Here is a 25,832-nt window from a genome sequence, read left to right as displayed (position 1 = left end):
GCAGGAAAGAACATCCAATGGAAAAAAGACAGCCTCTTTAATAAATGGTGCTGGGAGAACTGGACAGCAACACGCAGAAGGTTGAAGCTAGACCACTTTCTCACACCATTCACAAAAATACAATGGATAAAGGACCTGAATGTGAGACAGGAAACCATCAAAACCCTAGAGGAGAAAGCAGGAAAAGACCTCTCTGACCTCAGCTGTAGCAATCTCTTACTCGACACATCCCCAAAGGCAAGGGAATTAAAAGCAAAAATGAATTACTGGGACCTTATGAAGATAAAAAGCTTCTGCACAGCAAAGGAAACAACTAACAAAACTAAAAGGCAACCAACAGTATGGGAAAAGATATTTGCAAATGACATATCGGACAAAGGGCTAGTATCCAAAATCTATAAAGAGCTCACCAAGCTCCACACCCGAAAAACAAATAACCCAGTGAAGAAATGGGCAGAAAACATGAATAGACACTTCTCTAGAGAAGACATCCAGATGGCCAACAGGCACATGAAAAGATGCTCAACGTTGCTCCTTATCAGGGAAATACAAATCAAAACCACACTCAGATATCACCTCACGCCAGTCAGAGTGGCCAAAATGAAGGAATCAGGAGACTATAGATGCTGGAGAGGATGTGGAGAAACGGGAACCCTCTTGCACTGTTGGTGGGAATGCAAATTGGTGCAGCCACTCTGGAAAACAGTGTGGAGGTTCCTCAGAAAATTAAAAATAGACCTACCCTATGACCCAGCAATAGCACTGCTAGGAATTTATCCAAGGGATACAGGAGTACTGATGCATAGGGGCACTTGTACCCCAATGTTTATAGCAGCACTCTCAACAATAGCCAAATTGTGGAAAGAGCCTAAATGTCCATCAACTGATGAATGGATAAAGAAATTGTGGTTTATATACACAATGGAGTACTACATGGCAATGAGAAAGAACGAAATATGGCCCTTTGTAGCAATGTGGATGGAACTGGAGAGTGTGATGCTAAGTGAAATAAGCCATACAGAGAAAGACAGATACCATATGTTTTCACTCTTATGTGGATCCTGAGAAACTTAACAGAAACCCATGGCGGGGGGGGGGGGGGGGGAGAAAAAAAAAAAAGAGGTTGGAGTGGGAGAGAGCCAAAGCATAAGACACTGTTAAAAACTGAGAACAAACTGAGGGTTGATGGGGGGTGGGAGGGAGGAGAGGGTGGGTGATGGGTATTGAGGAGGGCACCTTTTGGGATGAGCACTGGGTGTTGTATGGAAACCAATTTGACAATAAATTTCATATATTGAAAAAAAAAAGCCATTATCCTAAGATGCTATGTTTGTAGACATTACAAAGAAACCAGAGATTTCAGTTTTCCCCTGCTTGCCTGAAAACAATTTCCTGTTTTCTATTTGTCTATTTTAGACAAATCCAAAGTGCCAGTTAATAAATCAAACTCAACAACCTGATGTTGATAAATTTCTATATGCACATATTTAAAAATTAGCTGCCAGTTATTTTTATTTAACCCATTCTTGCATGTAAATAATTCTAAAATAGCTAGGGGCATAGAAAATTCAGGAAGTTTCAGGAATTTAGGTTTAAGGTCCAGAGGGCTTAACTTTCTGTTGGGTATTTGTTCTCCAAGGCCACTTTTGGTTATGATTGAAAACGGTAGTTAATTTGGTAAATAAATTAGGTGTAATTCCTATTGACTAATTAAATGTTTATAAATATTTGACTTAGATATTCTGTGTATAGATAAACATGTCATGTTAATTCTAAGAATTAGCCTCAAAAAATCCAGAGAAATTTGGAATTCCAGAAGGAAGAACTACCTCTTAAAATCTTTAAAACAAAACAAGGATTTGGGCTGGAGAAAGTATGTCTAAAGACAGCACCATGAATTCTAAGAATATAAGGGCAAATTCTGTTTACTTTTTTCAAGTTTTTATTTAAATTCTAGTTGGTTACCATATATGGTAAAACTGGTTTCAGGTGTAGAAATTAGTGATTTATCACTTACATGTAACACCCAGTGACTCTCTTTAAATCAGTTAATTTGTGGCATTCCAGAAATGTTAGAAATTAATTAGATGATTTATTATTACTTATTGGCTTGCGGGTCAATTCCTTATTTAAATGAATCGATATACTGATGAACCTACAGCAATAATGATGCTTGAATGTTCCCCCAGGAACATTTAATGTTATGTACTCCCCATTAGGTGATGATTTAGAAACTGAAGAAATAGCATCAGTGATTTTCTCACTACACATTTGATAGGATCTAATTTCTTAGGTAATCTTTTGAAATCTTCCCCTAAAATTAACTTTAAGTGAATTTTCCCCCCATTGTAGAGATTATATCTCCTCTCAGTTTCAAATGGTTTTCATATTCTATAAAATTTAAGGAAATTAGAGCTATTTTTATGCGTACTTAATTTAATAAATTAGAATCATAGATTTTGGTTAGAGGATAACATGAAGGCTATTTAATTCAGTCTCCTACTCAGTGTCCTGCCTTCTCTCCATCTCCAAAAGATGGCCGTCTGGTCTATGGATACATATACATATAAGAATTTTTGTGTCCTTCAGGGCAGGTCATTTCCTTGTTAGAGCATCTCTAATTTTTATTATATAGTTCCCTATTTTCAACTTGAATAAGTTATCAACCAACTCTAGTTCTGTGTTCTGGAACATCACAAAGGAACTTATTTCCTCTGCCACCTGATATCTCTTCATATTACAAGTTTCTTATTCTCCTTTGGTTTTAGAGTTATAAGTCCTACAATATTCTGAATATTCAATATTCTTTAAAAGTCCTTCACTCTACCTGTGATTTATTATATTTTTTTTCATTACCCCTCTCAAGATTGGGCCCGAAAATGTAGTGTTGTTTTCTGGTTATAAGAGGTCAGGTCAGAGTAAATGAGCTTTTTTCTTCTTTTTAATTTTTTTAAAATAAAAATTTTAAAAATATTTATTTTGGGAAGAGAGAGAGACAGAGTGCAAGCAGAGGAGGGGCAGAGAGAGAGGGAGACACAGAATCTGAAGCAGGTTCCAGGCTCTGAGCTGTCAGCACAGAGCCCGACATGGGGCTTGAATTCCTGAACTGTGAGATCATGACCTGAGCTGAAGTCAGGAGCTTAACCAGCTGAGCCACCCAGGAATACCCACAGTAAATGAGTTTCTGACCTGCTTTTATCTGTGCCCCTACAGAATCCATGACATTACTTTTATAAGAAATTTTATAAGATTGCCCATATCAAGCTTATAGTCAACTTAAATTTCTGAGTATTTTTAACATACATAACCATGAAGCTGGGTAGAACCCAAGAGAGTAGAACCTAACTCCATGAAATGTAATGTGTGCTGGGCATCTAGCATCAAGTAAATGCTATCATTACTGTCATATTATTGTCACTATTACTACTGTCATCCAGCATTAATGCAGGTTTTTCCCAATTGATCTAAATACTGGATTTCACTTTTCTTAAATTTATGTAATTCATTTTGACACATCTTAGCAATATGTTGAGGTCTTGTGGAGTTTTCTTTCTAATCTAATCTATTTAGCTATTTTTAGCTACATGTGCATGAAGATAAGGATCCTGAACAGGACAAGTTTATAGGACATAACCATATGGCAAACCACCAAAAATCCTACTGCTTAATAAATTAATCTATGCTATTAGGCTTGTTCATAAAATCCTGAACCTTCCTTGTTTTTCTGCCATTCAGCCCATACCTTTCCATCATTTCCATAAAGCTATCACAAGAGCTTTACCTTTGTTTATCACAAATATTACCCTGAGGTCAATATACACAATGTCTAGCATATCATGGCATATATTTTTGCCCTTAGTTAGAATTAATTTTTTATCTTAACCTCTCTTGATAATGAACTATGTTGCATTTTTTTTTTTTTAGAAGCCTCTAGGTCAGTTTTCATATTTCTTACCAAGTTAACATGGACATCGCTTTTCTCACTTCAGTTTTGGAAAATAAACATGCAAATAAAGCAAATTGAGTTTTTAAGCTCAAATTGTTGAGCTTCACTTGACCTCTGTTTATGCTAATAAAAGAACTGTTTCCTTTGATTTCAGTTTAAATACAAACAAGGCTACCGCAAACAACTTGGCCACCATATTGGATTCCGGAGCCTGCAAGATGATCCAAAGCTTGTATTGTCCATGAATGTAGCCAAGATGCAGAGTGAAAGAGAATACAAGAAGGACTTTGAGAAGTGGAAGACCAAGTTCAGCAGCCCAGTGGACATGTTAGGAGTGGTGCTGGCCAAGAAATGCCAGGCCTTAGTCAGTGATGTGGACTACAGGAACCACCTGCATCAGTGGACGTGCCTGCCTGACCAGAACGATGTTATTCAAGCTAAAAAAGTTTATCAACTACAGAGTGAGGTCAGTTTATTTTTAATTCAATAGCTTATATGTTGCCATTTGAGTAGCTATTTAGTCAGAGACAGAGAGTAAAAAGAGGAATTATTGTTGAATATCTAAAGTGCATCTGTTTGTAATACATAGAATCACTTGAGTTGTAGGTCCAGAGAAGGATGGGGTTTTGATGGAGTGCCTTGTATTTTCACAGAATCTGTATAAGTCTGACCTTGAGTGGCTGAGAGGCATAGGATGGAGTCCCCTGGGTTCTTTGGAGGCAGAAAAGAACAAACGGGCTTCAGAAATCATCAGTGAGAAGAAATACCGTCAGCCTCCAGACAGAAACAAGTTCACCAGCATTCCTGATGCCATGGACATAGTTCTGGCAAAGACAAATGCCAAAAATAGGAGTGATGTGAGTAACTCTTTAGAAATAAATAGGAAAATTTATAGTACCTGATACCTGGTAGGAGCTCAGTAACATTTGCTTAATTAATTAGTAGAATAGAATAGCATATCATAACGCGTGGCACAACATAACATAATGTTTAATACTTGGTTGCTTCATTTGAATTATCAACTACCCTGTACTGGATCATGTAAGATGAGTTAGTTCCAATTTTTGTCACCTAAAGCTTTCTTTCTTATTTACTTGCCTTTTCTCTATTTATCCATCCATCCATCCATTATGAAAATGAGAAAACTATTGAAAATACTTTTTTTCTTTGAAATTTGAATGCATTAAAGACCTAGATTTTGTGTTGTTGTTGGGACAGAGTGTTGAGAGGGCAGTATATTGAGTATTTTGCACAAACGAAGTAGAACTGTTAAAAAGAGTGTATTTTCTGCCAGGTGATTATAATGCATCTTGTTAAGCCTAATCAAGACAAGTAAAGAAGACATACACATATACATATGCATACACATACACATATATGTATACATATCATATGTGTGTGTATCCCATCTTCAAGTTATTTCCTTCGCCAGCACTGACACCAGTGTCTAGCATGTAACTCTCAATATTTATTGAATAAAATAAATGAAAGATAGTAGTGTAGAGTAATTCTATGCCAAGAAGGGGAAAGATTACTCATCATTGTTCATTGAGAAGCATAACTCTGAAAATTACAGAAAGTTGAATTATGTGCACTGAGATTCTGGAACTGATAAGAAAATTTAAATTTATATATAATAATTGGGTCTTAGAAGAATCTGAATACTTACAATATCTATATATTTTACACATACCATATAAGTGTTTATATAAAACTCATAACTAGTTTATAATAAGCATTTGATAAATTGTAGCTGCTCTTTTCCCAGTCACCCCCTCACAGACTCACAATGTTTACACCCAAAATCTATAATAAATGCTAACCTGTTAGTTTTATTATAAATATTCAAGTTTTCGTCTCTTCTCTCTGTTTTTATGATGGCAACTTGAATCCAGCAAGCTAATAAAGCAACAAATTTATGTAAAACATCTCCCCTTTTGGAATCCAAGTTTCTTTCTCTCCATGAAGCAGAGCTGTTTAGAGAGCTCTGAACTAATAAGGTGGCCAAGAGAAAAACCCTCAGTCATGAAGTTTATCAACATTAATGTCTCACAACAGACCTCTTCAACAGTGTGCCCTGGTTGTAGGAAGGCTAAGACACTGATCCCCTCAGGCCTCAGAAGAGAGCCACTTGATCCTTGAGCCTACTATCTGCCCTTTTGAATAGACCCATACTTCTATCTCAGTATAAACAAATATTAGCATTTTCTCTGTTTTTCAGGGATCAGGGCAGGGGTTGTGGTGAAAGTGACACATGCCATTGAGGAAATGGTCCCGTTTAGTGGTTCTCAGCCAGGTATATTTTTGTCCCACAGCGGACATTTGGCAATACCTAGAGACCGTTGCTGTTGTCACAACTTGAGGGTGGCATGCTACTGGCATCTAGTGGATAGAAGTCAGGGATGCTGCTAAACATTCCAGAAATGTACAGAACAGCACCCCTGCAACCAGGAATCCTCCAGTATACAACACCAGTAGTGCTAAGGCTGAGAATCTCTGGTCTTAATCAGAAAGGTTAGCGCATAACCAGGATAAGCGTATGTGCAAATTCACAAGCCTTGCTTTGTTTTGGTCCTGAAGATCTTAATCAGCCTCTCTGGACTATGTAGTAAGCATGTTCCGGAAGGAGAAAAGTACCAGCTCCTGTACACCACGCTGCATGCCTCAAGGGGAAATTGGCAAGTCCAAAAAACCAGTGAGAGTTCTAAAATTGTGTATATTGAAATAATTTCAAGTATACAGAAAAGTTGCAAAAATAGTACAAATAATATATATATATAGTAAATACATAAATATGAATATAATTATGTATATATATGTATCTTCACCCCAGTCCTCCAATTGTTAGCATTTATCACATTTGCGTCCCCCCCACTTTCCCTCCTTATTTTTCTTTCATAAATATGTAAGTTGCTTTATGATGCCTCTCTATCCCTATTTCAGTGTGCATTTCCTGAAAACAAGAACATTTCTCTCACCTAACTATAGTGCGACGATCAAAATCAGGAAATTAATGTTGAAACAATACTAGTCTATAGAACTTATTCAATTTTACCACGAATGTCCTTTACACAAATTAAGAACTATTTTCTGACCCAGGGTTCAATCCAAGATCACACACTAAATTTGCTTTTGCTATCTGTAGTCTCCTGTCATCTGGACTGGCTCCTCACTATTCCTTTGCCTTCTAAATCCCTGTCATTGGAGAAGAGCACAGGCCATTTTGTAGAATCTCCCTCATTTGGGTCTGTCTTTTGTTTCCTCATGATTACATTCATGCTTTGTACTTAGTAGGACAACACATGTGGTATCTTCCTCCATGTGTCATATCCAGTGATACAAGATACCAGTCTGTCCCATTACTGATCATTTTAATTTTGGTCATTTGGTTAAAATGGTGTTACGAGGTTTCTCCACTGTCAAATTACCATTTTATCTTCTGGAATTGATAAGTATCTTGGAGGAGATTTCTCTGACAATGTAGGCATCCTGTTTTTCATCAAAATTTTACTCCCTTGTGTTAGTAAATCAATGAGATTTTTGTTTGAGTTCCCTTGTCTTCTGTTGAAGAAAGAGGATGGCTCTGGGACATGTAAGAGATTTTGGATAAATTCCATACCAAATTCTTTTGGGATCCTAATCCCCCCAGATTATTATAAGGTATAACCATAAATAATAAAACATAGAGAATGCAATTCCCTAATTTCTAGATATACCTTGAATACATCTTCTTTTGAGAAGGGAAGGGCTATTTCCCAATTAAACATCGGAGACTTTTATAATCAGATGGAGAATTTCTGCTTTATTTGACGATCTTGGCAAAGACTCTGATTACTTGGGTTGATTTCTAATGGGCAGGGTTATTTGTAAATTTGAAAAGGTAATCCATACTTTATATTTTGAAAGGCAGTTATTCCCCAGACAAATCAAAAAATACTGTACCTATTTTCTGCTTATGCTGTCAGTTAAAATGCTTAATTCAGATGAATTTAGTAATCCTGTTTAAAATTAACGATGTCATTGACTAATCTAACAAAACTGCTGAAAATCTCTTATTTCACATTTTAGAGACTTTACAGAGAAGCTTGGGACAAGGACAAGACTCAAATCCACATCATGCCTGATACACCTGACATTATTCTGGCTAAAGCAAACTTAATCAATACAAGTGATGTAAGTTTCCAAATTCAGCATGTATTTCCAGAAAGATCATTTTAATTTTTTTAATATTTATTTTATTTCTCAGAGAGTGAGCGAGAACGAGTGGGGGAGGGGCAGAGAGAGAGGAAGACCCAGAATGCAAAGCAGGCTCTGAGCTGTCAGCACAGAGTCCAACGTGGGGCACGAACCCATGAACCGTGAGATCATGCCCTGAGCCGAAGTTGGACGCTTAACCTACTGAACCACCCAGGCGCCCCCAGAAAGCTAGTTTTAATTGCTTCTAAGGCATTGAATTTATATGGAAGTAAATTTGAATGTCTGAATCATTTTAATTAATAAACTACAAGTGACTTAGATTTCTTATTTAGTGGCTTTTAACTTGAATATCTAATTGGTACTCCCTGTCTCAGGCAGAGTTGAGGGTGTGTGCTCTCTGTTCCTTGTAGTCCTTTATTACACATATCATCATAATGTAATGGTTTATATTGCTCTCCCATATGTGGACAGGTATTTCTCAGAGTCAGAGACAATTTGTGTTGTTGGTATTGGGCCTGCAGTGTTTAGCTAGTATAGTCCCAACACACATGAAATTTCAAATGAACAAGCATTAAAAAACCATGTAGGAGAATTCTATTTTTATTTTTATCATCATCATAGCATGATCTCCAGAAATCTGTAGGTGTAAAAATTAAATATTTTAAAGACAAATTCTAAACTCTAATAGAAAGACTTTAACATTAAATAATGTTTTAGAATAATGCCACAGATCACTGAAATATAAACACATTCCAAGATCAATAGGCATTTTAAACAATCTGGTTTCTGGATAAAATGCATTAAATTCTCACTTGTTTCATTATGTAACAAATCTGGAGAAACAAATTGTTTCACTTATACTTTTTAAATTCAACATTTAAAGTTTCCTCCCCAAAATCTTAGATTTAAAAAATTATGAAGGATTTTGTTTCCTACCTACAGATGCAGATCCTGCTACGGGCAGCCCTATGTTGTAAAATAGACTATATTTTACAATGTCATAGCTACATGAAAGAGAGAGCCCATCAGGCGTAATTTTTCCCCACTAAAAGCATTGCTCTTTTCTAACAAAAACTTCTAATGAAACACTCCAAGGTAATTGGAAAATGGCACCTAAATGATGTTTTATTTCCTTTCTCTATCAATTTGTTTCTGCCTCATACACTGAAGTATTTGGGAAGAGCTGAGATTTAATTTTGTTGATCTGGGTAATTGAAGAGCTTTAAAGTTTAAAATAGGATCTGTAGCAATCAATAGGCATAATTTCCAATTACATTGGCGTATTCTAGAGCAGATACTATTGTCGGGGATTCTTAAAATATTTAGCATGTTGCATTCATTCTGCTATAGTTGTTTATGGAAAACAGTTTTTCTCAAAGTGATTTTCATCTCTTAACAGAAACTCTACCGAATGGGTTATGAGGAGTTGAAGAAAAAAGGTTACGATCTTCCCCTTGATGCCATACCAATCAAAGCAGCAAAAGCATCTCGAGAAATTGCCAGTGAAGTAAGACTTTATCCCCTGTTTATACTGATTTGATTGCAATTTATCACTTTAAAGCATTCTCACTTTAATTTTAAATTGAACAGAATCTTCCAAGGAGTAACAAATTAAAGCAGAGTAAAATGATCCCAGAGTGGTAGGGTGGGATGAAGATAAACTCAAGGTATCTGTAGCTGGAATTTGTGTGAAGTTTATTATAAATGAAACTTGTAGCGTGAGTTAGCGTTTAATATTTCTCATCAAAAAACTTAAACCTGTGGTTCTCTAGGCTTTGTGAAATATTGGGAGTTAATGTGCTTTGTAATTGCAACATAAGTTAATCTTGAAAGGTTCAAGACCTATCTTTTTCCTTTAGTACAAGTACAAGGAAGGCTTTCGCAAGCAACTTGGCCACCACATCGGAGCCCGGGACATCAAAGATGACCCTAAGATGATGTGGTCCATGCATGTGGCCAAGATCCAGAGTGACAGAGAATACAAGAAGGACTTTGAGAAGTGGAAGACCAAGTTCAGCAGCCCAGTGGACATGCTGGGCTTGGTGCTGGCCAAGAAGTGCCAGACCTTGGTCAGTGATGTGGACTATAAGAATTACCTACATCAGTGGACATGCCTGCCTGACCAGAATGATGTCACCCATGCTCGGCAGGCCTATGACCTTCAGAGTGATGTGAGTCCAAGATTTTCCTTTGACCAACTAAAAACCGTGGCCGCTTTCCTAAGAATCAAATTTTCCCTAAAGTAAGGGGAGTTGAATTTACACAACTGAGTTCTATATCCCTAGATTAATGCCCACACCCTATCCAATCCCTAAACATCTGGAGGCACCATTACCCCACAGAGAAAGAGCTGGCAGAGCCCCCATTGCTTTGGTTAAAGACTCTGATATGTTGATCTAGAAAATTTGGATCATTCTTTTTGTGCTGCCATTTTAGATGTTTTCCAAAATATGCTTCTAATCTGAATATTCCATCGATTCATAAGACATACCAAAATTTATAAATGTCCCAAGAATTCAAGCATGAAAATGTATAGTAAAATATAATACATAATTTTATTTCTTTAGGGGCATATAATTATGCTTTACTGGTTTGTCACTTATAATTTCAGAATTTGTACAAGGCTGACCTTCAGTGGCTAAGAGGCATTGGCTGGTTACCCAGTGGTTCTCTTGAGGATGAGAAGAACAAGAGAGCTTCCCAGATTTTGAGTGATCATGTTTACCGCCAGCATCCAGATAAATTCAAGTTTTCTAGCCTTATGGACTCCATCCCAATGGTTTTGGCAAAAAACAATGCTATTACCATGAACCATGTAAGTCTTTTCTTCACTTGAAGGGGGTATTAGTGTGTGTGTGTGTGTGTGTGTGTGTGTGTAAACATGGTAATCTGTTTCTATAAAAGGAAAACCATATTTAATTCTTTTGCTTCATATTAAAGTGGTATTTAAGTGCTGTATGCTTCTTACTGATATGAGACATCTAGGCCTAAAGGTGTCACAAATACAGGGGTGCCCAGGTGGCTCACTTGGTTAAACATCTGATTCTTAATTTCAGTTCAGGTCAATATCATGATCTCACCATGTGTTGGTTCGAGCCCCGTGTCAAGCTCTCTGATGACAGTGCAGAGCCTGCTTGGAATTCTCCCTTTCCTTCTCTCTCTGCCCCTTCCCCACTCATTCTCTCTCTCTCTCAATAATTAAACATTAAAAAATTTTTTTTTCTAAAATACCAACTCACAGAGTAGACTGTCTTTACTCTCATTAAGAACGAGATTTTTTGGGGCGCCTGGGTGGCGCAGTCGGTTAAACGTCCGACTTCAGCCAGGTCACGATCTCGCGGTCCGTGAGTTTGAGCCCCGCGTCGGGCTCTGGGCTGATGGCTCAGAGCCTGGAGCCTGTTTCCGATTCTGTGTCTCCCTCTCTCTCTGCCCCTCCCCCGTTCATGCTCTGTCTCTCTCTGTCCCAAAAATAAATAAACGTTGAAAAAAAAAAAAAAAGAACGAGATTTTTTTAATGTATCTATTCATTACTAGCCTGTACTAGTCACATCTTTTTTGTTTGTTTTAGCGCCTCTATACAGAAGCTTGGGATAAAGATAAAACCACTGTCCACATTATGCCAGATACCCCTGAAGTTTTACTAGCTAAACAAAACAAAATAAATTATAGTGAGGTAAGTAATATATTCATGGTATGTGATGTATTTTGCTTATACTGCACTTTACGAATCAAACCTATGATGATCTATGTCTTTCTCAGAAACTATATAAACTTGGCCTAGAAGAAGCCAAGAGGAAAGGCTATGATATGCGATTGGATGCCATTCCCATCAGGGCAGCCAAGGCCTCCAGAGACATTGCAAGTGAAGTAAGTGCACCTGAAAAGTTCTTTGCCTTGGCTTTGGCTCAAAGATTGCTTTCTCTCTGCTGGTTATATAGTAGGGCAAGTAAGCTATGAGGTTAAAGTTCTTGCTAACAGTCTTTTTTCTAAGTAAATAGTTTTTAATAATGGTAGTGAAATTGTCAACACAAAGGTATGATTGAGTCCATAGATGCATTTCAAAATATTGTCCATTTCCTGCTGAATTAAAACATTAGATACTTGACTATAGTTAGACATCCTTTGGGCTTTTCCACCTGATATATTCTTATATACAATTGAACTCATTGTAGGATTCCTTCAGAAAAAAAACACATGCCTTATGAACCAGTGAACCTACAAGGGCTGAGGGAATGGGACACATTATTCATAGTCCATCCACACGTACCATATGTTTACTTCTGTGTCCAGTGACTGGTTGCCAATATTTATTTTGAGTGATGGCTTGGCTCACGTTTCTAGAAATGTTTATCCTTCTATTTCATTAGTCTATAAAGTCAAAAATATTTATTTCCAAAATATGGGAAGGTAACCATCATAATTTAAAAATAAGTATTCAATAATCAGAGAAAGGTTAAAAGTATTAACATATACCAACATAATGTAATACCTGCTGCTATTAAAATTCATGTTCGTAGAGAATATTTAATGACACAGAGGAATGCTTATGCAATAAATGAAAAAAGCAGGTATATACAATATGACTCCTATTCAATTTTACTCTCTGTAATACACCCACCCACCCACACACACACACACACACACACTACAAAAAGCAGTTTTATAATGGTTTTCACTGAATGGTAGAACAATGTCTTTGTTTTCTTTTTTTGTGTACATATATGTATTCTTTATTTTCTAAACGGTTTACAAAGTGCATGTATGTATATGTTCAAGAGGAAATCATTATATTTTTAATGAACAGGAAAATTGGGGCCTAGTAATTGCTTTTTACTAAAAGCTAAAATAGTTGACTGTCTGTATTTCTTCTTCTAGTTCAAGTACAAAGAAGGCTATCGTAAGCAGCTTGGCCATCACATTGGTGCCCGAGCAATACATGATGACCCCAAGATGATGTGGTCCATGCATGTGGCCAAGATCCAGAGTGACAGGGAGTACAAGAAGGACTTTGAGAAGTGGAAGACCAAGTTCAGCAGCCCAGTAGACATGTTGGGGGTGGTCCTGGCCAAGAAGTGCCAGACCTTAGTCAGTGACATAGACTATAAGAACTACCTGCACGAGTGGACATGCCTGCCTGACCAGAATGATGTCATCCATGCTCGGCGGGCCTATGACCTCCAGAGTGATGTTAGTATCTAAGAATCATAATGATGTGCAAAGGTAGGAAATCAGTGAATTAACACCCCTTGGAGAAGGTAGCAATAGGTGGAACCAAGCTTACCAGCTCCTGCAAGGCAGGAATAGCATTTCTTCTTTCCTTGTGAGTATTAATTATTTAACCTTCCAGACCAAAAAGGAGTATTGTCTGATATGCTGCCTGTCCATTAAACTGAATTTTCAAGAGTATTCTTTATTTCATATCGTTTAGAGGAAAATATTTGCACAATGCAAAGATAAAATTTTACTGACTATTTTGTGTCAACAGAATACGTACAAGTCGGATCTCCAATGGCTGAGAGGCATCGGCTGGGTTCCTATTGGCTCTTTGGATGTGGAAAAATGCAAAAGGGCATCTGAAATTTTGAGTGATAAAGTCTATCGCCAGCCTCCAGACAGATTCAAATTTACCAGTGTGACTGATTCTTTGGAACAAGTGTTAGCCAAGAATAATGCCATTACCATGAACAAGGTGAGGCTTCAAATTCAGAGAACCAAGGCAGGACTCCTGACAGCAAAATCAAAGAAAAAAAAATATAATCAAGAAAAGAAAGAAAGATGGGGCGCCTGGGTGGCTTGGTCGGTTAAGCGTCCGACTTCGGCTCAGGTCATGATCTCACGGTCTGTGAGTTCGAGCCCCGCGTCGGGCTCTGTGCTGACAGCTCAGAGCCTGGAGCCTGTTTCAGATTCTGTGTCTCCCTCTCTCTCTGACCCTCCCCCGTTCATGCTCTGTCTCTCTCTGTCTCAAAAATAAATAAACGTTAAAAAAAATTTTTTAAATAAAAAAAAAGAAAAGAAAGAAAGCATTTATCAACAAAAGACTATCTATCTATCTATCTATCCATCTGTATCTATTTATCTGATATATGTGTCATTTATATTTAGTATTTACTTCAGTAATTCTTTATGGTTTTGAGAAAAAGACATTTTTATGGAAGATCATCTTTGCATAAAAGATATTCTCAATTTCCTTTTGTTAACATACATTTCAGATTATCATAAGGCACTCAAACATCTGTTCTATGAACTGATTACTTGAAGATGTATCTACCATACATAACGTGTATAAAATATATAACCTTTTGTTATTTTTGTTTATAAAGTTCTTGTGCCCCTGAAATTCTTATTAACTACACACTGAATTTTTTTCCTGATGACATTATATATTTTCTTTGATAGCGCTTATACACGGAAGCCTGGGACAAAGACAAGACCCAGATCCACATCATGCCAGACACACCAGAAATTATGTTGGCAAGGATGAACAAAATCAACTACAGTGAGGTAGGAGCAGATACTAATTCTATGAAGTTTGCATGCGATTTCTGATTTCAGTTAATTCGTCCAAGGTGATGTAATACTAAATAACAATTGTATAAAGAATCTTTTTTCTTGCTTGGTGTGAATAGCAACTCCTGCATTTTTGAATCCTCATCCTAAACATCAAACTTCAAGTAATGCAAATGATCCCTTACAAAGTGACAATAATAAGAACTAATGATTTAAGCAGTAACCATAAGAAAAATCAAAACTTTTTCTTTTATTAATTTGTTTAAATTGGGAAATTAGCAATAGATTGTACATTTATCTCCTCCTAATGCTGTATCACTGTGCTATATCTATCTTCCATATATGATTTCCTTTTTCCAAATTGTGGTTTAAAGTCAAAATTTAAGATTTTTAATGTTTAAAATTAAGTCAGGAACTAAAATTACAGTATTATCAAATAATACTGAGAGAAAGAAACAGAAACGGGGGATCTGCCAGGGTATATATCAGCGAGTCCATTTCCTTTCCACCCTCTGTGAGCATGGGGCCATGTACCTTCATGTCAGAACCACAGATGTTTAACCCAAGAGGTCAGCTCCTCTTCTACAAGAGTCCCCACCCAACAGGTTGTCATCCTGCCTTTGCTTAAGTGTTGTTAGTGACAAGGAATTTATCTCCTGAATCAGCCCGTTCATTCTGAAAAATTCCATTAGAAGATGCTTGTAATGTACTGAGTCAAAGATTTCTCTCTGCTGACTTCTGTAGTCTTCTGAGGCTGTGCAAAACCAATCTCTGCCAACTCCACGGAGATGAGGATAGCTACTCTGGTGCCTCCCCTGCCACCTCACCCCAAGTTCTCTTTCTCATCCAAAGATCCATAGCTCCTGGGCATTCCTCACATGACACTCCTGCTAGAATGTGACCCTCCAAACCAAACAAAATCCTGCAAGTATAGAATATAGTTGACATCATATTGCCTCTTACGGACGTTTGGCCTCCATTTCTGCGCCCTGTGCCTCAGGGCACGTTGGCAGCAATATCACTGCCAGGGCACATGGAACTTGGGATCGACTGAAACCCTAAGACATTTTGCATGGGCTTAAGCTAGGTTTCCTTTAGCCTGAATTTACACATTTGGCAACTTAAATTCAGTTGAAAATCAGTTCAAAGATTAACATTTATCTCTGTGCAATTTCTTCTTCTTAGATTAAGCCTATTGGTTTAAGCCCGTGAAGATTGTTGTGAATCTGATTTTTCTGTCAGCTGATGTATGAGTTAGTTCTCCCAGCTTTGTGCTACCAGCAAAGAAAATATTGTTTATTTGAAAACATAAGTCAACAATATATTACTCTTCTGCATGACATAAGTTAGAGGATTTAGCTAGATGAGCCACCCTCTTAATTCATTTTATTTTGGGGAGTGCAAACTATAATTTTAGCACTTACGTAACTAACTCTCAATTGTCACCAGAAACGAAAAACATCCAGTCCTACTTGCAAAGCAAAAAGGAGTGAATTTTTTAGCAAAACCTATAAGTCCTGTATTGTTACAGGAAAGCATGTATTGCATGTGTTAGAATCTCAGGAGACAAAGAGCCTCTGTAACTAGCCACTCAGCATTTCTGGAATTCTGGACTCTGTCTTTGCTGCAAAAGTTCAGAGATGCTGTAGTGTGCTGTTGGTTAGAAGAGACCCAGGGAGAACGCCCTGAACTGAATGCCTAACCTGCCTGATCTGCTTTCTCAGGCTTTTCTCTCTCAGCTTAGTTCGATTCTTTTGTAATTTTTATCTCATTGAGGATAGGAAGACAAAATACAGATTTGATTATGTCACTCTCCCTCAAAGTTTATTGATGGTTTCCTATTTCCTGTGGAATTAAGCACAAACTTATTTTAGCACCAAGCCTTCAGTCCAACTCCAGATTCTTTTCAGTCCTCTCTTGTACTTGTCCCTGGCACTGCTCCCCCCCTTCCTTTGACACCCCTGCACCATCACTTCCTTGTGCTTTGATTCATGCAACTCGCTCTGCCCCTGACTCCCATTCCAGTCTACTGAAATCATACTCATCACTCAAGGTCCAATGCAAAGATCAATCCCACTGCAGGAACTTTCCTGATTCTTAATTTAGGATTAATTACTCCTTCCTGGAGCTCTTTGCTAATAATATGGCTAAATCACCTCTATTGGTAGCCTCCTCTGTGGGTTATCAGTCTTTCCATAACTTCCCCCTGCAACCCTGATGATGGGAGAGGCCTCATGCTCATCTTTGATTCCCAAGCACCCAGCACATTCACAGCACACAGTTGGGGCAGAATAGGTGTAGAGTGAATTAATTTCCATGATCAAGTCTTTGCCTCTTATCCACATTTTGCCACCTTAAGCCCATGAGTTTCAGCTTAATTTTTTAGATCTCTTCAAAACTGATTCATGAGGGGGTACCTGGGTGGCTCAGTCGGTTAAGCGTCAGACTCTTGGCTTCAGCTCAGGTCATGATTTCATGGTTTCATAACTTCAAGCCCCACATCGGGCTCCATGCTGACTGCAGAGCCTGCATGAGATTCTCTTCTCCCTCTCTCTCTGCCCCTCACTGACTCATGCTGTCTCTGTCTCTCTCAAAATAAATAAACTTAAAAAAAAAACCTGATTCGTGGTTGTAACAAAAAATTTTGAAACAGTGGGTAATATTTATATTTCGTTAACTCAACATAAGTTTTAAAATACAAAACAAAGCTGCAGTGTTCTACATACGTATCATTTTTAAGTCTTTAGCAAACAATGCAAAGGCTTAGACCTCTCCGAATAAGATCATTATAGGCACCTAGCTGTGTAGAACTTAGTGAATTATTTTAGGCCCCTGTCAGTTTTTGGATATGAAAGTCAACATCTAACTGTATAATTATATATTTTTTTGCCCAAATTTAGAGTTTGTATAAACTCGCCCATGAAGAAGCAAAGAAGAAAGGCTATGACCTGCGAAGTGATGCCATCCCAATTGTGGCGGCCAAGGCCTCCAGGGACATCGCCAGTGATGTGAGTTTCAGTGTTGCCCCAAGTATATAATCAGTCTGAAGTGACACTTATACTGAACCAAATCTTCAAAAAGAACTTTCCTCACCCTTTGGAAATATGTCCTAATGTATTTATATGGGCTTTTTCAAAAACCTAGTTTTGAAGGAAGTGAAAAATTCGATGTTCAAAAAGCAGTTTATAATTTTTAGGATACAGTATGTTCAATGAAAACTGACCCACCAAAATCAGAGAAAGATCCATTCATGGAAATTATTAGAGTACAGCTACAAGCTTGGAGATCTAAAAATTAACGCCGTGCTTATGGAAAGTATACCTCATAAACTTAAGTACTCCCAGTGAGAATCAGGTCCTGTCTTTGTATAACATTTTAATATATAATATTCACAAAATTCATATGACACTTGACTTTACAATTCACCCTTCTAAGATTGAAAAAGAAGGCAGTTGATCTATACCAGAGGTGATTACTAGCCCGAGCTTGCACCCTTAATAACAGCTCCTGGCTGTCTAGCACAGGTTGAATAAAACCATCAACCTTTCATGGTGCCTCAGAAGATTCTTGAGGAACAGACCACTGCTCTAAATATCAAGGCCCACTATTTTGGAATATGATAATTCGCTGCCCATGATGTTGGGTTAGTGACTCCCTTTAGTGTATGTATGTTGGACTGCCCCCACAAATGGATTTATGTCAACCATAATAACAGGAATAACTAGGAAGTGTTGAGAATTCTATGTGAAGAGCTTGACATGCATTATCTTACTTACACTTCATAACTATCCTAGGATGTAAGTATTGTCATTATCCCTGTTTTGTGGGTTGCTTAAGCCACTTGTCTAAAATCAAACTCCTTGTAGGTGGTGGAGTTGAAACTCCAGACAACCTCATTACTTCCTGTTGTACCATATCGCCTCCTGCTGACCCATCTGTACTTTCTTACTTAGCTATCTTTGAGGCTAGAGGCATGTGTTTTGAATAACTGGCTCAGATCCCAGGACAACATCATTGGACTTGGAATAGTAAAAACATTCTTGGCCCATATGGGGGTAGAACCCATGCATTTTCTGGAGCATGCTCTAACCAGTTGGACTGCTATATCAGCTTTACTAGTATAATAATACTAGTATTATATTAGTACACTAATGGTATACTATTACTTTATGATAGTATAGTAAGTAACTAGTATACTAATACTAAACTAGGTCCTTGACATAGAGTACTTCATCCTTCTAGGAACCAGGTACCCATTCTGTGACTTATTATGCACACCATGTTACCAAGTGCGACTCTTTCCTGACATACTTTTAGTGCCTAAAATTCATTTCTCCAAGTTCCCTTATTCAAATGGCCTTTCCCCCTGTGAGCACTACCTGCCTCAAGAATTATTCCTTATTACCAGGCCATAGGTGATTTTGAATATGCACTGCAATTATACAGATTCCATCTATTTTCTTAGCTCTATAAGCTTCAAGCATAAAGGTCAGGATAGCAGCTTGAGTTAGTGCTTATTAGAAAAAGTCAACTTATAGTTTTGACATAAGCAAGGTGATTTTGTACAGACTTTTGACCTTCAAGGGCTTATGATAAAAACCTCATTTGTGTGTTTTTGTCTCAGTACAAATACAAAGATGGTTATCGCAAGCAACTAGGCCACCACATCGGAGCCCGAGACATCAAAGATGACCCCAAGATGATGTGGTCCATGCACGTGGCCAAGATCCAGAGTGATAGGGAATATAAGAAGGACTTTGAGAAGTGGAAGACCAAGTTCAGCAGCCCAGTGGACATGTTGGGGGTGGTCCTGGCCAAGAAGTGCCAGACCTTAGTCAGTGATGTGGACTATAAGAACTACCTGCACGAGTGGACGTGCCTGCCTGACCAGAACGACGTCATCCATGCTCGGCGGGCCTATGACCTCCAGAGTGACGTGAGTACAGCATCTATAAAAGAGCTGTGTTCAGCTATATAAAAGTTATCCTTTATATGCAACCCATTGGCATACTTAAGCTAGGACTTATTGATCAGTGAATGAGATGTGAATCAGTGTATAGTTTTATTGCTTTATTATGTGTACATTTAATAGGCTTTTAAGGAAGGGAAGTTTACAAACTGGATTTGGTCTTTTAAAAACAAAACTGGAATTAAGCAATGTTCAGAGTCCACCAGGTGGAGACATTTTCTTTTATTCTTTTAAAGGGGTAGAAACAACACATTTTTATTAAAAAAAAAATACTCAATTTTTTTAGCTTCTTTGCAAACCAGATAAGGTTATAATTAGAATTCTAATGCCTGTTACAGTGCTAATTGTTAGTATTATGAAACAAAAGAAGTTGCTGTATTTGTAAGCTATTGGATCAGTTCACTGACATTTTCTTCTCTTAGCACAGCTCTCTGTAGAGGGGTCACATGGTACCTAGTGCTGCTGCTTTTAATATCAAATCTGGGTGTGAAAAGCACGTTTCCTACAGCACATAGTTTACAAATGTTTGAAGGGATTCTTTAAGCATTAGAGGATTTTGGGAAATAAAGTTAATTTTTAATTTTTTTTATATCTATGTTTAATTATTTTAATTAAATTAATTTTTAAAATTAATTGGCCATTACTAAAAACTGTACAGCCCACCTGTGAAAATGCCCACATTTGTTCTGTAGTTTTTGACATACAGAACCCTGTGTTTTGCAATTGTGTCTGAAAAGAAAAGCTTTGCCTGCATGAGTTAAAATGGTTAATGCCACCCATGGAGTTGACAGCATTGACAGACTGCTTACATCTGTCTATTTGTTGAGTGCCTTTTCAAAATCAATTTCCCCCACACTGTGATGGAGCCTTAATGGTTATTTGAAAGTTAACAGTCATTGGAAAGTTAAAAAGCACTCCAGAGGTATACAATGTTATTGCTTTCATTCTTGCTGTTGTTATTTAGGGGGCAATCCACATAGTAATCCATTAGGCCAATTCCAATAGGCTTTTTGTGTAGACTGCAAAATATCAGTCTGTATTAGTTGCTGTTATGGGTAAAATCCTTCAAATGAGCTGGGCAAAGGTCCAATTCCTTTGTTGTGAAGTAGTTAATACTTAATGGGTTAACAAAAATCCTTAGCAGAGAAATGATGTAAAATAAATTGAGAGAGGGATGCTTGGGTGGCTCAGTCAGTTAAGATACTAGCTCTTGATTAAAGCTCAGGTCATGATCTCACGATTCAGGAGTTCAAGCCCCACATCGGGCTCTATGCTGAGAGCTCAGAGAATGCTTGGGATTCTCTGTCTCCCTCTCTCTCTGTCCCTCCCCCACCCTGAAAAATAAATAAACTTAAAAAGAACACAGATTTTTGTTTAAAAACAACAAATCAAGGGAGAAAGGTATGGAAAGACAACTCTGGAAAGAAGTCCGTCTTCTTTTTTTAAAAATTTTTAATGTTTATTTTTTAGAGAGAGAAAGAAAATGAGTGGGGCAGGGGAAGAGAGAGAGGGGGACAGAGGATCCAAAGTGTGCTCCATGCTGACAGCAGAGAGCCCGATGCAGGGCTCAAACGCACGAACCCGTAAGATCATGACCTGAGTCAAAGTTGGATGTTTAATCAACTGAGCCACCCAGGCACCCCAAGAAGTCCACCTTCTTGTCCTGAGAACTTGGTGGAAAGAATCTGGGGCCTTGGACCAATGAAATGATCACCAATTGCCCTGAGCCTCGGACAGTGTTAAAGCCATGAATTTCTGCCTCAATGTATCAGGGGCTCTACATCATTATTATATATTCTTTTTTTGTTGTTTATTTCTAAAGAGCTCTACAGATATTTTGAAATATAAGAAAAAATACATAGAAGGCAATGAAATCCAACATAATCCAACCACTGAAAAAGCCCACTCCTGCTCATGTAATTTATCCACATACGTTGTTTTATGTTTTCCTTCGTGTAATGTTATATTAAGTCATCAATATCCTTTAAAATAAGACTTTTAGTAGCTGCAGAGAATTTCATTTGACTAGGCCTCACCTTTATTTACTGGTAGGCTATTGTTGGACGTATCTGTGTTTTCTCCCACTCTGGGTTGGCATTGTTTTCCTGTACACATGGGCATTATAATAACATTCACTGAACTGACAGTAATTTGGATCAGTCCTGTCCTTACCACCAGAAATATATGATCACTTTTTGTTATGGCTAGGAGATGTTTCTGGGTCATTTTTGAACATAGTGCCTCCTTTAGTCTGTCTAACACAATGAGCTTATTTTCCACGAAAAGACAACTACCAGTATTGTACGTTATTACTGATTGCATTGGCATTTTTACCATAAATCTTTTAAGTCTTGCTGAAGAGTTTCTTCCATTTTCGTCTTTACAGAACATTTACAAATCAGATCTCCAGTGGCTGAGAGGCATTGGCTGGGTCCCCATTGGGTCTGTGGATGTGGTCAAGTGCAAGAGAGCTGCGGAGATCCTGAGTGACAACATTTACCGCCAGCCTCCAGACACGCTGAAATTTACCAGTGTGCCTGATTCCCTGGAACAGGTGCTGGCCAAGAACAATGCCATCAATATGAACAAGGTGAGCCCCAGCTACCTCAAGCTTCTCTAAGATGCCAAAAGACGCTATCATACTCTAACGACTAGTGCCGTTAAAATTATCCATTGAAGTGTGTGTAGGGTCATATTTATCTCCTAAATTATATACTCGAAATCCTCTAACTAATTTCTGTTATTCCCAATTTTAACTTTGATCACTAGTGTTAAGACTCAAACCTCCAATTTAAATACCTTGTATCCAAGTTCGGTTTGTTTTTCCTAATTAGATTAATAATAATCATGCTTAACTTTTTATAATTCCCATTTCAAATAGTATTCTATCAACATCTTCTTTGGCAGCGTTTATACACAGAGGCCTGGGACAAAGACAAGAGTCAAGTTCATATAATGCCTGATACCCCGGAGATCACGTTGGCACGGCAGAACCAGCTCAACTACAGCCAGGTTAGGGCAAACTCCTGTGGTGCGGCCCCACACGTTTTATTGTTGCCACTGTTTGTTTTCCTGTACTTGCTTCTATGGAGGTTGCTGCTGTGCCACAGCAATCATGGTGCCTGTGGCTCTGTGACGTGAACACTCAGCCCATCTAGCCTTTTATTTCTAGGTTGAATGTTATCTGCTATAGGATTCCGTGGGCAAACTGAAGTTGCATTTTTAGTTTATAGCCATTGCTGGTGTGGGCCAAGGGGACTGAGTAGTATTTTCTGCATCTCCAAGGGGGTAGGATAGCCAGATAAACTAGTGACCCAATATTTCCACTGAAACACTATTTGTCATTTACCTAAAATACAAGTCCAACTGCACTTGCTATCTTTTTATTTGCTAAATCTGGCAATCTGCCCAAGGGGACCTCTGATAATATGTAACTTTTCCCTACCTGGATCCTCAGTACAACTGAGAGGTAAAACAAAGGAGTATGAATAGAAGTTGAAATCTCACATTTTTTACAACTAAAGTTAAGTTCAAGTATACATTTGGATGAGAACTAAATGAGCCTAACTGAACCTCAGAATTAGGTTCCCATTTGGTCAGAGGCCACACTAGAGAAGGGCAATTAGCTACACTCCCCTCAGGGGTAAGGTCTTAGGACTTAGAGCCCAGAGAGACAGAAGGGGCTGGGCTTAGTCCCAGAGGGAGCGGGTCTGAGCTGAGTGGGAAGTGTCTAGTCATCCCATCCCTGCTAGTTAAATAAATCGGTAAGTCCATGATTCACAGGCAGAGAGTAAAGGGGCAGAGAAAGGAGAAAGGTCAGAGAAAAATAATTGAGCTTCTTCTATAGAAAGAAAGCTTCAAGTGTGGAAAAGAAGTGTTCTCGATTAACAGCACTGGGATTTTTTAAAGTAAAATGCAATTTACTTTAGGCACGTGTTTTACTAATATGATATAGACAAAATTTAGAATCTTAAAGTCGTGATTATAGTCCAGTTAGCTGTTTTAAATTGTACTTCAGTTTTTTCCACCTTTCTTTTTTAAACATTATAAAGTATTACATGATTGTGGAAAATGTTTTAAGCAATAAAGAAATGAATAAAAGTATGTAAGTATATTTTATATGTAAACTAACAATATTAAACATTGTTCTGCAATTATTTTTTCACTTAGAAATAGGTATAGACTGGTCTGTAAATTGATCTAGATTACTAGATTACATTAATATATGTTGATATGCATAATATAACAAACTACATGCTATATATTAATTTTTAACATATATGATGGATTAAAATATCAATCGATATAAATATCCATTGATCTCATTGATTTCTAAAGCTATGTGTATGGGTTTTTTTCAGTAAGATATAATTTATTTACTTTCAAAATTGCTGGAAATTTAGTTGTTTCCAGACCTTCTCTTTTTTAAAATTACTTGGAATGTCACTTAATAATCTCTAAATTGTTGCTGTCAAACCTTTTACTTTCACTCTGACTTTCTTTCTATAGACTCTGTATAAACTCGCCAATGAAGAAGCAAAGAAGAAAGGCTATGACCTGCGAAGTGATGCCATCCCGATTGTGGCGGCCAAGGCCTCCAGGGACATCGTCAGTGATGTGAGTAGCCACACTCCATGTATGTACATGGCTGGATAGGATTGGGAGCAAATGATCATTAGTACAGCAGGGAGATGAATCTATGTGCCAGTTAAAGCACACATATTGTGCTTTAAATGAAAAAAAAAATGTTTTTCACTGGAAAAAGCTCTTTTATATTTTTAACTCCAAAAACTTTAATATTCAGGTCCCATAGGTGGAGGTGGTGTCCTAAACTTTATTATAAAATTGAATTTGAATCTATAGTTATTCATATCTACAATTATAGATATTTCTTATAGAAATAAGAAAAGGCCAGAAGAGAAAAAAAAAATAATTTGGTTACATGTGTTGGCTCAATATCAGAAAAAGACCTGGTTCAGCCAGGTCTAGGAAAATGTACCTTTCCTTAATCTTGCTCTGGATCTTTGCCAATTCTTTTTTTGGAAAATTGCCTTAAGTGATTCCTTTTGAGCTCTTTTTAAACGAAAACAGAAAAACAAAGACAACCAAAAACAGTGAAATGGTGATCCTCATTTCTTGCTCACTCTGAAAGAAGTGAGTCCTTCGATGAAGAATTATACATATACATTAGGATTTGTGTGATGTTATGAAGAGAAAATATCCATTCAGCACTTACCACCATCACCACCACTAAAATGCTTTCTTGTAGTTATATAACCTGTTTTCTCACTTGAAGAATCCCAAGAAACCCCAGCCAAATTTGATCTCCAACAGAGCAGGGTATGCTGAATAGAAAATGCAAGCCAGCCCATTTTAGGGAGTCAGGTGGTGCAGTGAAAAGTCAACAGAGCTAGATTTGGGAGGTGGGAGGGGTGGGCAGAGGAGGTAATATGATACCTGTGGCCTGGGAAGTAGCCTTCTCAAAATCAAATGTAAAATTTCTGGGTTAGTGATTTCACTGGCCCAAGATAAAGAAAAGGTAGTTTATGCTTCCAGTTGATTTTCCGGAGGTGTTGCTGCCTTTTTTTTTTTTTTCCCAGGGACTTAATGTCTGCAAAACCTTAGAAGTATGTAGTTGGCCCTGTCTTCCCATTAGAGTATTGTGAAGTCAAGTCAGAGTTTAGGATAAGGAAACAAGTTGGTATTCAGATGGTTCCAAATTTAAAATAATGATGTTTTAAATCACCAAGATTTTAGCCCTTTCTAACATGTTTGCCTTTTAAATGACTACTTTTCAGTACAAATATAAAGATGGTTATCGCAAGCAACTAGGCCACCACATCGGAGCCCGAGACATCAAAGATGACCCCAAGATGATGTGGTCCATGCATGTGGCCAAGATTCAGAGTGACAGGGAATATAAGAAGGACTTTGAGAAGTGGAAGACCAAGTTCAGCAGCCCAGTGGACATGTTGGGGGTGGTCCTGGCCAAGAAGTGCCAGACCTTAGTCAGTGATGTGGACTATAAGAACTACCTGCACGAGTGGACATGCCTGCCTGACCAGAATGATGTCATCCATGCTCGGCGGGCCTATGACCTCCAGAGTGATGTGAGTACTAAGACCCGTTGTATACCACCAGTGACCATGCTTACGATGGTAATACACAGTGATACATAGATAATGGTCTAGGATTAGTTAGAGCCCTCAGAAG

At 37.8% G+C, this 25,832-nt stretch overlaps 1 protein-coding gene across 29 annotated transcripts in view; it reads left to right on the top strand.

Annotated features, from left to right (window-relative positions):
• Positions 1-25,832, top strand: part of NEB (nebulin) — a 222,045-nt gene that overhangs the window by 69,806 nt on the left and 126,407 nt on the right. For 27 of the 29 annotated variants that reach the window (XM_043576679.1, XM_043576688.1, XM_043576687.1 and 24 more), the window contains exons 53-69: positions 4,101-4,412; positions 4,600-4,803; positions 8,015-8,119; positions 9,543-9,650; positions 10,003-10,314; positions 10,755-10,958; positions 11,712-11,816; positions 11,903-12,010; positions 13,019-13,330; positions 13,629-13,832; positions 14,540-14,644; positions 17,551-17,658; positions 19,275-19,586; positions 22,006-22,209; positions 22,527-22,631; positions 24,129-24,236; positions 25,418-25,729. In XM_043576679.1, the coding sequence (XP_043432614.1) occupies positions 4,101-4,412; positions 4,600-4,803; positions 8,015-8,119; positions 9,543-9,650; positions 10,003-10,314; positions 10,755-10,958; positions 11,712-11,816; positions 11,903-12,010; positions 13,019-13,330; positions 13,629-13,832; positions 14,540-14,644; positions 17,551-17,658; positions 19,275-19,586; positions 22,006-22,209; positions 22,527-22,631; positions 24,129-24,236; positions 25,418-25,729 (3,228 nt within the window). The remainder of the gene's footprint in view (positions 1-4,100; positions 4,413-4,599; positions 4,804-8,014; positions 8,120-9,542; positions 9,651-10,002; positions 10,315-10,754; positions 10,959-11,711; positions 11,817-11,902; positions 12,011-13,018; positions 13,331-13,628; positions 13,833-14,539; positions 14,645-17,550; positions 17,659-19,274; positions 19,587-22,005; positions 22,210-22,526; positions 22,632-24,128; positions 24,237-25,417; positions 25,730-25,832) is intronic. The other 2 variants (XM_043576703.1, XM_043576705.1) reach the window with 2 other exon arrangements.

This window comes from Prionailurus bengalensis, chromosome C1 (genome assembly GCF_016509475.1).
Source record: "Prionailurus bengalensis isolate Pbe53 chromosome C1, Fcat_Pben_1.1_paternal_pri, whole genome shotgun sequence".
Taxonomy (NCBI): domain Eukaryota; kingdom Metazoa; phylum Chordata; class Mammalia; order Carnivora; family Felidae; genus Prionailurus; species Prionailurus bengalensis.
Note: the sequence above shows the minus strand (reverse complement) of the source record. Positions and strands in the feature narration are given on the sequence as shown.